This window comes from Ostrea edulis, chromosome 4 (assembly GCF_947568905.1).
Source record: "Ostrea edulis chromosome 4, xbOstEdul1.1, whole genome shotgun sequence".
Taxonomy (NCBI): Eukaryota; Metazoa; Mollusca; class Bivalvia; order Ostreida; family Ostreidae; genus Ostrea; species Ostrea edulis.
In genome coordinates, this window is record NC_079167.1 from 35,016,538 (window position 1) to 35,029,902 (window position 13,365).

General features: G+C 35.9%; 1 protein-coding gene across 1 annotated transcript in view; it reads right to left on the bottom strand.

The window, feature by feature from the left end:
• LOC125671198 (uncharacterized) overlaps positions 1-12,444 on the bottom strand; it is a 17,609-nt gene extending 5,165 nt beyond the window's left edge. Inside the window, exons 1-9 of the mRNA XM_048906724.2 lie at positions 12,215-12,444; positions 10,724-10,780; positions 10,373-10,503; positions 9,936-10,046; positions 7,206-7,307; positions 4,399-4,561; positions 4,102-4,204; positions 1,123-1,257; positions 43-183 (exon numbers count right to left, since the gene is read on the bottom strand). Coding sequence (XP_048762681.1) covers positions 43-183; positions 1,123-1,257; positions 4,102-4,204; positions 4,399-4,561; positions 7,206-7,307; positions 9,936-10,046; positions 10,373-10,503; positions 10,724-10,780; positions 12,215-12,281 — 1,010 coding nt within the window. The 5' untranslated portion in view covers positions 12,282-12,444. The remainder of the gene's footprint in view (positions 1-42; positions 184-1,122; positions 1,258-4,101; positions 4,205-4,398; positions 4,562-7,205; positions 7,308-9,935; positions 10,047-10,372; positions 10,504-10,723; positions 10,781-12,214) is intronic.
• Between the last annotated feature and the right edge of the window lie 921 nt (positions 12,445-13,365).

A 13,365-nucleotide genomic window follows, 5' to 3' on the forward strand; every position in this document is an offset into this window, starting at 1 on the left:
ACAAGGGAAAAGAAAAGAATGAAGGAAATTGAAAAAACATACCTTTCACTTACACCTGCATTATGTAGAGCAGCATAGATTGTTGCCTTGTTGGCATGGTAACCTGTAAACATGTCGATCAACTTCTGAGGTCTTTTGATAATATTATCCCACTTACTCCATACATTCTGATAAATCCACTGACTACAACAGAAGAGGGGAAAGCATTATATCAGGAAGCTTTCATGTAAATCTCAGCTTTTCTGGCTCAGTGGTTCTTGAGAAGAAGATTTTTAAAGATTTTTCCTATATATTTGCATGTAAAACTTTGTTCAACTAAAGGGTTATGTCCCTTTTCAAGGGATATGATAAGGAAATAATGAAAATGGGGTGGACTTAGTTAAAAACAGGCTCTTTCTTTTTAGCCACTAAAATTGCAAACTGTGGGCAGAAGCATCATCATATAATGCTGATTCATGTCTGTCAGAATTAAAGTTTTAAAGAAATAGGTAGGGAAAGCACTGAAATAGTCTCTGAACCAGCAAGATTACAATTTGTCAAAAGAAAATCAAAGCATCCTCATTCAGTTTGCTTTAAACTGTTTCCCTGTATGCTTCCATTGATGCATCTTGTATGCAATCTGAACCACACCAGGGTTAGGGGGAGATCAAAAGTTCAATGTCTGACAAAAAATTAAATTCACAGTTTTCACCAAGACATCCCTCCCCCCAATCCCCCAATTAAAATTAATATGATCAATGTTGAAACTAATCGATTAACAAGTGAAAACATATGATCATAAATAACACTCTGTATACCTTTTCTACAGTTTATTCACAAATGAAAGTGTATACTAAAACTATTAAATGTTCACTAAAATGTAATATTATGTGACTTTTAACAGTCGTCTTTTTTCTTTTTCCACTACAGTGTAATTGGTGTCGGAGGACAGAAACTTGTGGGAGATTTTATCCCCCTTCCCCCTAACTAATTTAGATTTTTATCCGACATCGATCTTTTGATCTAGCCCTTTAACTGTTTCCTGAAAATGGACCATTTGAGGCACGCTTGGTGAGGATTGTAAGGATGGCTGGGACTTTTAGATTATACAAAGTTAACAAACTCCTCTTTCTCCATACTCACTGGAGTTCCTCTTTCAGCCAGTGAACATCGTTAGCAGGATCATAATCTGTTGTTTCCTCGCCTTTCTCATTGGTTGTACCAGAGGCATCAATGATGTGAATCAATACATCAGCATCTAGTAAATCATTCAGGAATCTGAAATACATTACCACGATATGTGTATTAGTTAAATCATTCAGAAACCCGCAATACATTACCACAATATGTATTAGTTAAATCATTCAGAAACCCGCAATACATTACCACAATATGTATTAGTTAAATCATTCAGAAACCCGAAATACATTACCACAATGTGTGTATTAGTTAAATCATTCAGAAACCCGCAATACATTACCACAATATGTATTAGTTAAATCATTCAGAAACCCGAAATACATTACCACAATATGTGTATTAGTTAAATCATTCAGAAACCCGAAATACATTACCACAACGTGTAATACAAAATGTAGTTAAATTTTCTATTTTATCAAATTTGTTGGACCTATAGAAGTGTGAATTATAACATGTTATTCCTTAATAATTCATATGGGACTAACGTTTTGTATCCATACTACATGTACATGTATTATATAAAATGTTTATTCACCAATTAAGGGCCCTTCGGGTGGGGGTGTACAGTTAGTTATAACAATATAAATAAACTAGACACAATCTTGTTGTGAGTAGGTCTTCCGTCCAGTTTCTGATGAGGTAAGATATGATCTTGACTGGGGTAATTCGGTTGGTGAAGAATGACTATAGATGAAAGGAATAAGCACCTAAGCTTTTCAAAAAACAACAAACAAGAGTACTGCAAATGGTACAATATATGCCCATCAGACAGTGAAATCCAACCTGTGAGCATATTATGCACTCTGAATTGATATCACACACATTCTGAATAGAAAAGCCATCACATAGGTCATGGTGCACCAATCCATCTGATATGTGAACTGATAATGTATTCCTCTGAGAGGGAAGTTGTTACAAAATGTCAGTGCAAAATCTGTATCTATGATGAGAAAAAGTCCAGGAAACAACTTGACCTACTTTTAGCCCCAAAGTCGGTCATGTATTTTTCTGAGGGGGAGGTTGTGACAAAATTTCTGGGCATTACCTGTATCCATAAGGGAAAAAAAAATCCAGAAAACTGTTTGACCTACTTCTACTCCTACAGTAGGTCATGGTGCACCAATCCAGCTGAAATGCTAACTGAACTTGTATTCCTCCGAGAGAAGCTTGTGACAAAATTTCAAGGCAATATCTGTATCCATAACAAAAAAAGTTTGGAAAACTGTTTGACCTACTTTTTGCCTGAAAGTAGGTCATGGTACAGTAATCCAGCTGAAATGAAAACTCACTCCTATGCTTCTTGAGGAAGAAATTGTGACCAAATTTCAACGCTATACACTATACATGCATCAGTTACAGAAAAAAGTCTGGAAAACATGTTGCTTTTCTTACGTGTTTTAAATATTTATTCACATTTCGTACAGAAACATTTGATAACAGATCTGTAAAAATATATTTATGAAATGAGTTACCGGATTTTATAAATATTTCCCGAGCCTTTGTGAGGGAAATATTCAAATCCAGTAATGAATTTCATAAATTTGATATGTCATAAGCACGAGTGTAAGATTCTATTTTAATTTATCACACAACTATCATTAAACGCAGATTTTAATTTACTGTCTATTTTACAACCCGAATGTCACAGAAATTTTTACTTTCAATTCCATTGTGACATCGTCGCTACATCACAGTTTGAAGAAAGTGGAAAATATTTTCACTTCATATAAAACACAAAATTCTCTTGGAACAACCTTGGTGACAAAACAAGGTCTTTTACTGTCAATGTTAACAATTTCAAAGGAAGACATGTTGTTTTGTTTAAGTGGCGCATGAACGATTGGCCTACCTAATTTGCATAATTATGAACCTGTGCTACGAGTTCATATCGTTTTTCCGAACCCTTGTTATGAACCTGGGAAAAGTACTGTTGTGTGATAAATATTAATAAATCACATACCAAATTTCAGCTTCCAAAATTAAAGCATGGTAAAACAAGAGGCCCATGGGCCACATCGCTCACCTAAGTCATCTTGGCCTACATCTAAAGATTTTCACTACATATTCACATGTAAAACTTTGGTCCCTATTGTGGCCCCATCCTATCCCCGGGGGCCATGATTCTAACAAACTTGAATCTACACTATGTCAGGAAGCTTTCATGTAAAGTGCTTTCCTGGCCCAGTGGTTCTTGAGAAGAAGATTTTTAAAGATTTTCCCTATATATTTGCATGTAAATCTTTTTCCCCCTATTGTGGCCCCATCATACCCCCTGAGGCCATGGTTTTAAGAAACATGAATCTGCACTGTCAGGAAGCTTTCATATGAATTTCAGCTCTTCTGGCCTTGTGGTTCTTGAGAAGATTTTTAAATGACCCCACCCTATTTTTGCATTTTTGTGATTATCTCCTCTTTGAAGGGGGCATGGCCCTTTATTTCAATAAACTTGAATCCCATTCACCCAAGGATGCTTTGTACCTAGTTTGGTTGAAATTGGTGCAGTGGTTCTGGAGTAGAAGATGAAAATGTGAAAAGTTTACGACAATGATAACAACGCCAACGGCTGACAACGAACAAATTTCGATCAGAAAAGCTCACTTGAGCCTGCCACTTGATTTGTAAACATATATTAGTATCCCATATACTAAATTTCAGCTTTCTAAATCAAAAGTGTGATGTAAAAATTGATGGAAAACCAAGTGGGACAGACTGACAGACAGGCAGACAGACAGACTGATGGACAGGCAAACAAAGAAGAAACCTATAGTCTCCTCCGATTTCACGAAAGAGGAAAATATGAAGTAAATTACCGAAAGTTGAATCAAAATAAGAATCACAACTAGCTCTGCAGTAAAATAGATGACCATCAGTAACATTCTCTAATCTGAAAATAGAGGCTGGTTATTCCCTATTCGAACATACCTGTTACCCCTTCCCTTGCCCTCCCAAGCACCTGGTACTAACCCAGCTACATCTTTTAATAGGACTGGTAAGTACCTGTGCCCTCTGAAATCATGCCCATGTGCTGAAAAACATGAACACAATCAGTCTTTAGACCAATAAGTCTTTGATTATAAAACTAAATCATTTTCTCAATGGTACAATTTTTCATATCAGATTTCTTGCATGGGTCTTTGGTATTGTGACAGTTCATACAGTCTGAATGCTAAACCATGAAACCTTTTTCTAAAAATACATTTAAGAATGCATGTACAGTACCTGCATTGCATCTATTCATATGACTGCTGCATGGACAAGGTATTGAAAAGAAAGCCTTTCCAATATTGGGTTTTATGGTGGTAAATGGATGTGCTCCTGTTTTGGCTAAGTCAAGTGTTGTTGCTGCATTAAAGAAGGTGGATTTTCCCGCCGATGGTTTGCCCTGACAAGACAATGACACTACATTATGATTGAAAGGACACTCACATTTTGCTCTAGTGTCTAGAAAGGAGAGCACTGCCCATACTTTGTACTGCTTTAGGTTTGGCAAACACCGGAATTGAATCACTGAGAAGAAATGGTTTGGTTTGAGCACATTTTCATCGTTACATATCAAAAGCATGCACTTTCTAACTAGTCCTTCCATAGGCATTTCTCATGTCTTATACACTCGCAGTCTTTAGCATAAAGCATAACCATGTGAAAAGGACCAGGTCATCATTGTAAAAGGGGGCATGCTCATGTAAAATTAAAATCTCTATAATAAGAGGCCCAAAGGCCTTATCAGTCACCTGAGTATTAATCAAAAGTATCACTGTGAAGTCTAAAGTCATTTCCCGCATATCTAAGATATATTCTACAATTCAGCAGCAGTATAAAACAAGATAAGTTCTTAAAACAGAATTGACTCTGAAAATTCCCATACTAATGAAAGACTACTTTATATAATACATGTTATATTAACAGTACAACTATTTTGGACTCTCTCTCTCTCAAGTCAGAATGCTGGGGTTTTGAAATTCAAATTTGGTACATCCCTCTCTGCTTTACTTAAACATGCATTTAGTTTTTATACAGTAACTCTTCCAAGTCATTGCTTAGGCTAAAAATAGCATATGAAATATCAAAATCGGTAATCATTTCTGACCTTGTCCTCCTGGTGATCTTTGAGCTATTAACTTGAAAAACAATAACTGCCATCCTTATGCACTCTTAATGAGAAGCTTCATTGCTTTGGCTTAAATAGTATTTCAGAGATCATCCCAAAGCCATTTTTTACCATGCCTTGCACAATGACCATTGACCTCAAACAGGGCATGTCATGCTTTTATGATAAGATGCTTTTCATGTAAAAGCTCAAATAACATAAGAAATTTCATCTGGAAACCATTTCTTACCATATGTGACCTGGTAATCTTAACCATTGACCAGAATAACCATCATTATGAAGTTTCACTTCTAAAACTCATACATTGTATTTGATATTTCACCAGAAACTAGGCTTTAAATGCAGACAAGCAAACAGAAAGACATCATATGGACAGACCCAAATCTGCATTCCCCAATCTTACTGAAGCAAGGAACTACTACATGCAACATGTCATATCTAATTTAACAGGAAACAATTTCTTACAATATGTGATAGATAATATACATATATTGCATGATAGTGAGGGAGATATGAAGATTTATTCACCCAAGAAAAAATCATATTTCAAATCAAAATGTGATTTTTCTTGGGTGAATAAATCTTCATATCTCCCGAACATTCATGCAATAAATTGTTTATTATACCGAAACAAAGCAAGACCACAAAATTGCATTTCAAATTGGAGTCCGCTCAACTATACATTGTACCTGTAGGTGAGATTGCCCTAACGGTAACACCGCGCCTCAACGAATTAGAAGGTACAAACAGCGAAATACAGTGATGCGATAACCAGTTTTTGTATTTCCATTCTCCTTGAATGCTGATTTACTTGCATATTTTTATATCAACCAAAATCAGTCGATTTTAAAACTGTATATCAGAGACCCGCATATTTTGTGCCTTACGAACTATGAAAGTAGAAAGACTCGGACTTATTGTGACGTCATAATACACTTCGTCTACTTTGACGTTAAATTTATGGAAAATGCACGAGGCTGCCCAAGCGGTAAATATGATAGGGAGATATGATGTTTGAGAGGGAGATATGAAGTTTTGTTATCCCTGGCATGTGACCGTCTAGACCAATCAGATTACGCGTTGCATAGAATTCTCATACTGAGGTATAATAACAAATTTTATTATACCTCATATAAAGAATCACTAGTAAAACAGAATCTGATTGGCCGAGAAAGTCACGTGACCATCGTGTTTGCCCTGCAACAAAACTTCATGTTCCACCCCTTCGGATATCTCATGTTTCCCTTTCGTGTCCAGTTAATTGAACAAACCTGAGTGTTCCGAATGACGCAGACAACAACATACATGCAGCCTCGTGCATTTCCATAAATTTAACGTCAAGGTAAACGAATTTTATTGTGACGTCACAATGAGTCCGAGTCATTGTACTTTGATAGTTCGTAAGGCACAAAACATGCGGGTCTCTGGTATACAATTAAATTTATACATGTAATGTCATAGGCTGGTACCTTTGATCTTTTTACCTAAACAGCAATAGTCATGGAGACTCATCTTGTGAAGTCTTGTTGCTAAAGGGCAAACTTTATTTGAAATATCAACTTAAAACAGTTTTTTTTTTTTTACAAAATGTGACCTAGTAACCTGGAACCTAATGACCTCAAAAACAGTAAGGATCATCTTTAGTCATAGACAATCTTCATGTGAAAGAGCTATGGAAAAAAAATTATAGATAAATACAGCTAAAGAAAGTTTGAAGTCTATTTATATCCTGCAGTAAAGTTTATTTGTTTTTAACATGGGCCATTTTTGGCACTTTTTGAACTGGTAGTAATTGAGGTAACCAGCACCCATGATGTTACAGACAGACAGACAGATGGTGAGACTGACAATTTGCTTTCAGTGAAGCAGACAATAAATAGCTTAGCTCTTCCTCTCCCTGTGAAGGAGTATTACACACCACAAGTCCTATCACATACTGCCATCTTCCTCCAGTCAACTTGGGTTCTTCCAGTTTAATGGATTTCATTTCTGTGTCAATGGTATCTTGCTGATCCAAGTCCTATCACAAGAATGATTAGAGTGAATCGGGAGACCATAAACTGAAATGCTGTACCTGAATAAATTCACTCAGAATTTTTTTTACAGTATATCTGCAAAACTTCGGCATCAATTTTACTTTTTGGAATTTGGATTAATTTGTTGTAAATAAAATTTTACAATTTTAATTTCTATAAATTCATTTGGGTGCTTGAAATTAAATTCCTTTTTTAATAAGATAAAAGAATCTTTACTCTATGTGTTTCACAAGGGTACCTGTAAAGTGCGAAACGAAATCGAAACGAAATGAAACGAAATCTACCGAAATGAAACGAAATCTACCGAAACGAAACGAAACAAAACCTACCGAAACGAAACGAACCCCACCGAAACGAAACGAAACCTACCAAAACGAAACGAAACAGATTGTATAACCGAACTCTTTTAATTATAATAATTAAAAATGGTATCTTAGGCCCCTGTGAAAGTTACAACATATAAATAAAATTCGCCTCCCCCTTTGATGTAGGCTTTCAGCTTGACTGTTACAAAGTTTTAAAAGTTGGAAAGGGGGGGGGGGGGGGTAAGCACAAAGTACATATCCGTAGTTGATTAAATGACATGTACAATTAGTTTCGGATCCATAAATTTCAGAACCGAGGGTTACAGTCTCAGAGATCTGGGGAAACACACTATAGGAGGGGTGGGGTCGCCGACGTTGGATCCGCCTTTGGGCATAGATACATTGTTTGAAGAAGCTGGTGTCTGAGAAAATTGAAAGCAGGAAGAGCTCTTAACCTCTTATTTTATCTCTAACTGCTGAGGTGCGAGTACTTTCAATAATGGAAAAACTCTATACATTTGGGCAATCTCTACCCAGAGTTATCGTTGTAGCGTAGCGTAATACGCCCTCTGGTGAGAGATTGACATTTGGGGTGTTGCTAAGACGGGGAATTGAAAACGGGACAGAAAACGGAATTTTTTTAAAGCAATAATATTAGGAGGAGGTCGGCATTTTGTAAACTGAAAAGGCTTATGAACAAGGGAATTTTAAGCAGAAATCACAAAGAGAACGGGAGGACATATTCAGAATCCACCGTTTGATATACTACATACAAATACACAATATCCACATGTATAGATATATTTGTCTTTAGAACAAAAATACTGAAACATGTATTTATGCCCAAAAGCGGATCCAACGACGACAACCCCATCCCTCGTTTAGTGTGTTTCCCCAGACTCTGACCTGTGAGACTGTAACCTCCCGTTCTGACATTTATGGATCCGAAGCTAATTGCACATGGTATTTATGTGCTTTGTGCTTTCCAACTTCTAAAACTTTGTATCAGTCAAGCCGAAAGCCTACATCAAAGGGGAGGCGAATTTTATTTATATGTGTAAACTTTAACAGGGGTCTGAGATACCATTTTTAATTATTATAATTAAAAGAGTTCGATTAAACAATCTGTTTCGTTTCATTTCGGTAGGTTTCGTTTCGTTTCGGTGGGTTTCGTTTCATTTCGGTAGATTTCATTTTGTTTCGGTAGATTTCGTTTCGTTTCGATTTCGTTTCGCACTTTACAGGTACCCGTTTCACAATATAGTGGGGATAATACAATAATGACTGATCATCATGTTAAAAAATCCCATTTCAAACTTTTAGGATTTATCAACAAGAGGCCCATGGGCCACTTCGCTCACCTGAGTCACCTTGGCCCATATTTTCCCTACATATTCACATGTAAAACTTTGATCTATTGTGGCCCCATCCTACTCCCAGGGGCCATGATTCTTACAAACTTGAATCTGCACTACATCAGGAAGCTTTCAGGTAAAAGTAAACTTTTCTGGCCCAGTGGTCCTTGAGAAGAAGATTTTCCCTATATATTTCCATGTAAAACTTTTATCCCCTATTGTAGCCCCACCTTACCCCTGGGGGTCATAATCTAAACAAATTTGAACCTATTTTATACTAGGAAGCTTTCAGGTAAATGTCCATTGCTATGGTCCAGGTCCAGTGGTTCTTGAGAAGAAGACTTTTAAAGATTTTCCCTATTTATATGCATGTAAAAAAAATTATCCCCTATTGTGGCCCCATCCTACCCTCAGGGGTCATGATTTTTTTCAAACTTAAATCTCCACTATGTCAAGAAGCTTTCATATAAATTTCAGCTTCTGGCCTGGTGGGTTCTTGAGAAGGAAGATTTTTAAATGACCCCACCCTATTTTTGCATTTTTGTGATTATCTCCCTTTTGAGGGGGGCATGGTACTTCATTTGAATAAACTTGAATCCCCTTCTTCCAAGGATGATTTATACCAAGTTTGGTTGAAATTGGCCCTGTGGTTCTGGAGAAGAAGTCGAAAGTTTACAGACAGACAGACAATGGACGATCAGAAAAGCTCACTTGAGCTTTCAACTCAGGTGAGCTAATAATATATTACAGGTAGTTAATGGCCATTCCAGACCTCTGTTATATATATTTACTACTTTCCTGTAATCTGATTAAATTTGATTTCATCTGGGTGGTTTTGTAAATCATGGCTCGGGGAAGGGGGGGGGGGGGGCAACAAACCAGTATTTCCTCGGAAAGCTACAGTTCATTTTAAATAAAAGTTGGTTAACATCAAAAGGAAGAATAAATGTACCTGGTTATCACTAGGTTCATCAGGTGTCTCTGAGGAGACATTTTCATTTATCCATTGCTGTGCAGCATCCACTAGAGAGAAAATCATCCCCATACCAAGATATTCTTCACACTGTTTCAAATCATGCATTCATCATTATAGATTCACATATACCATGAAAAAGTTCTCATCATTCAACAAACGAAACATATTACCAAACCTATTTTATAAATAATCTATTCTTTTTATGGAAATCATTTTCATCAATCAATGATATTTAAGTAAATCACAGCTCTTACTTCTCTTGAGACCAAGATTAATTATAAAAGTCCAATCTTGTACACATGGTCCTGTTTGATAATAGAACAAATTGAACTGATAATTCTCCATTTAGGTCCAACGGTCAGATGTCTTCAGTATACAATGTTGTGCATTTCAACATCCATACATATACCAACCTTTTCTTGTAATAAATCTAGAAGTTGCTTGCGATTATCTGTGGATAATACTTGGCTTCTCATAGGAATCTCTATAACAGGCGGTACATCTGGGTATTGTACTGGCAATGTGAACTTTAGGCTTATGGCATCTTAAAGATAATTCACCAAATCATTATGGTATAGTGCTAGCACAGAGGGTAGCACAGCATATTTTCTCTCAGTATATGAAGAATATTTTGCACTCAACTACGTTTGATGTTTCATTAAAGCGTCTAAAGAAATGATGAGTAATTCAACTGCTATAATTGGGCTTAAAGGGTCAATCAAATATATATCAAGTCAATATTCATTTCTCTCTCATCGACTTACAGTTTAGTTGAAGATCTGGCAGTTTTATCATGAAACAGGGTGGATCATTAGAAATGCCTGAAATGTAAACGTTTCCAACAATATCTAAGGTATTAGACACATTGCAATGTTATCAAATATTAGCTGCGTAACTCTTTGGGAAAACATTGGAGAGCTTCAGATCCATCCCTTATAAAATTCTGCAATTTACAGTGCAGAAAAAAATGTGCATGATTAAGGCTTTAAATCACTGTATTCTTGCATCAACATCTCAAACATTTTATACCGAAGAATTTTCCCACTATACTTGTGTCCAAACATTCATTAAATCCTGTTGCGACCCAAAATCTCACAGCTTCAAACATTTTCATTTCTTGGTGTATCAATGTTAGGTAGCAAGTCTATTCGAACCTTGTTGATGTTTGCATCTGTTCATATCCTGTATGAGGTATGTATTCGGTCTTCATTTATCATTCGGTCTTCATTTATCATTAACACCCATAATTGATATAAAATTAAAAATGTGTAATTCTTCTCAATGTAAAATAAACTCTTGAACATTGAAAAATAATTATGGTATGTTATGAAAGCCTAGTCTGGTCCCCGTCCCCTCAGTTATTTGACTCAGCTGGGATGATTTCATCTAAAATATCTAACTAAAATATTTGTGGAGATTTTAGTTCACATAGCCATTATTGTTTTAAAATGAGTATGAGCATCAAAATGAATTGGGGTCAATTTGACTGGCTACCTAACATGGCTACTTTAATAAACAAAATCATTTGATGCTGTTAATTTTCAGGTTGCATGGGGCTTTAATGAATGTTTGAAGGTAAGTTTGGACAAAAGAATAGTGGAAAAATCTATTACCATAAGCAAAACTCGGATGGACCTTTGGCCTGACTGCAAAGCAAGGCTCTAAAGGTAACATGTATGTAAAAAATAAAAGTCAAAATCAGCAAAAAAAAAGGATCATCTCTTCATACATTCACTGACATTTTCGTGATCCATATAGGTGCCGCCATTTAATTATTCATTAGTTACTTCAACAGTTATTCATATCTTAATTTTGATTGCCGAAAATACAAGACTCTGGCATGTAGTTTGGTAATTCAAATACTCAATTTGTTCAAAATAAATAGTAGAATTATTTTTGTAGCAGTTTTTAGCAAATCATCAAATATTTCTACTTCTAATATTTAACTGGATATAATTACATGTATATAATAATCATCACTTGACACGCCAATGACCATTTCATGCTTCACTTGGTCTAACGGTCACACCTTATATACATATTAGGAATTTTTTTATACAAAATATTTGAGACAACGATGCAAGAGTATCTATAAATGATCAGCGATGACGTGCGCATTTATTTCTGTGCCGTAAATTGCAGGTTTTTATAAGGGGTGCATCTGTAGCTCTCTGTCTGTCCAAATATTTCCCCAGAGGCTGAAAGAGATACAGATCTGCAGCAAAACAAGTATAATCTAATACAGATATACTTACCCGTGAATTCCTTTTCATAAATTGATTTTAACGCTTCCAGTTCCTCTCGTTGGTCGTCATTGGCCATGATGGCAGCGGCAGTCTGGTTTGGTAACAGACTAACGCAGTAGATATTAGGTCATACAAATATTACAGGTTTCGATATAACGTTTGTGACAGACATTGAATTAGTGACACTGACAGCACTGACACATGTGCTACTTTCATTTTGTTGTGCAATATGCAATTACAAGCACCTCGAACCCGACCCAATTACATTTCCAAGTATATCTAAAATGCACAGGCACTCGACGTTTAAAATATCTATAATAAAAAAAAATTGTCTTCCTGTAAACATAATATTGAATATTATGTTTACAGGAAGACAATTTTTTTATTATAGATATTTTAAACGTCGAGTGCCTGTGCTAAAATGTTTATAAAATGTACATGTAACTGTTAAGAATGCTGTTTAATGATGATAAAAATGATGGCATATTTTTTCATTTTAATATTTAGATAACTTTAATGACAATACCCATATCGGCATATTGATAACACAAGAGGCCCATGTGCCACATCGCTCACCTAAGTCACGTTGGCCCTAGTCTGGTCCCCATTCCCACAATTCAATTCCATTCGCGCACTCTCTGTCAATCTCTACCCAGAATTGTCGTTCCTTGCTCTCACTTACACCTCTGTTAACGTCTCAAAATAAGCAATGTTATTCCACATGTAAATCCACTTCTTTTTTTTTACGGCTAATAAAACTAAGAACTATTTTATAAAATATCTGGAAAATGTAGGACAAGCAACTATTTGTATATTTTTTTTCATTACTATATATTCTTCATGTACCTATCTATAGGCCTGGTGCAATAGAACTACCCAATATCTACGTTTCAACCCAAATCAATGCTTCTTGTGTCACAAAAAGACTTGACATCTGCTCAATATTTATTTATTTACGTATATTTTTGTAACTGAAGTCAAAACCATACTTTATTTGAGCATACGTGCCATTTTACAAAAATCTTGTAAAACCCTTGAGACGTTATACAGAGGTGTAAGTGAGTGTAAGGAACGATAACTCTGGGTAGAGATTGGTAGAGAGTGCGCGAACAGAATTATGGGAAGGGGGACCAGACTACGTTGATCATGCCATTGTTCAA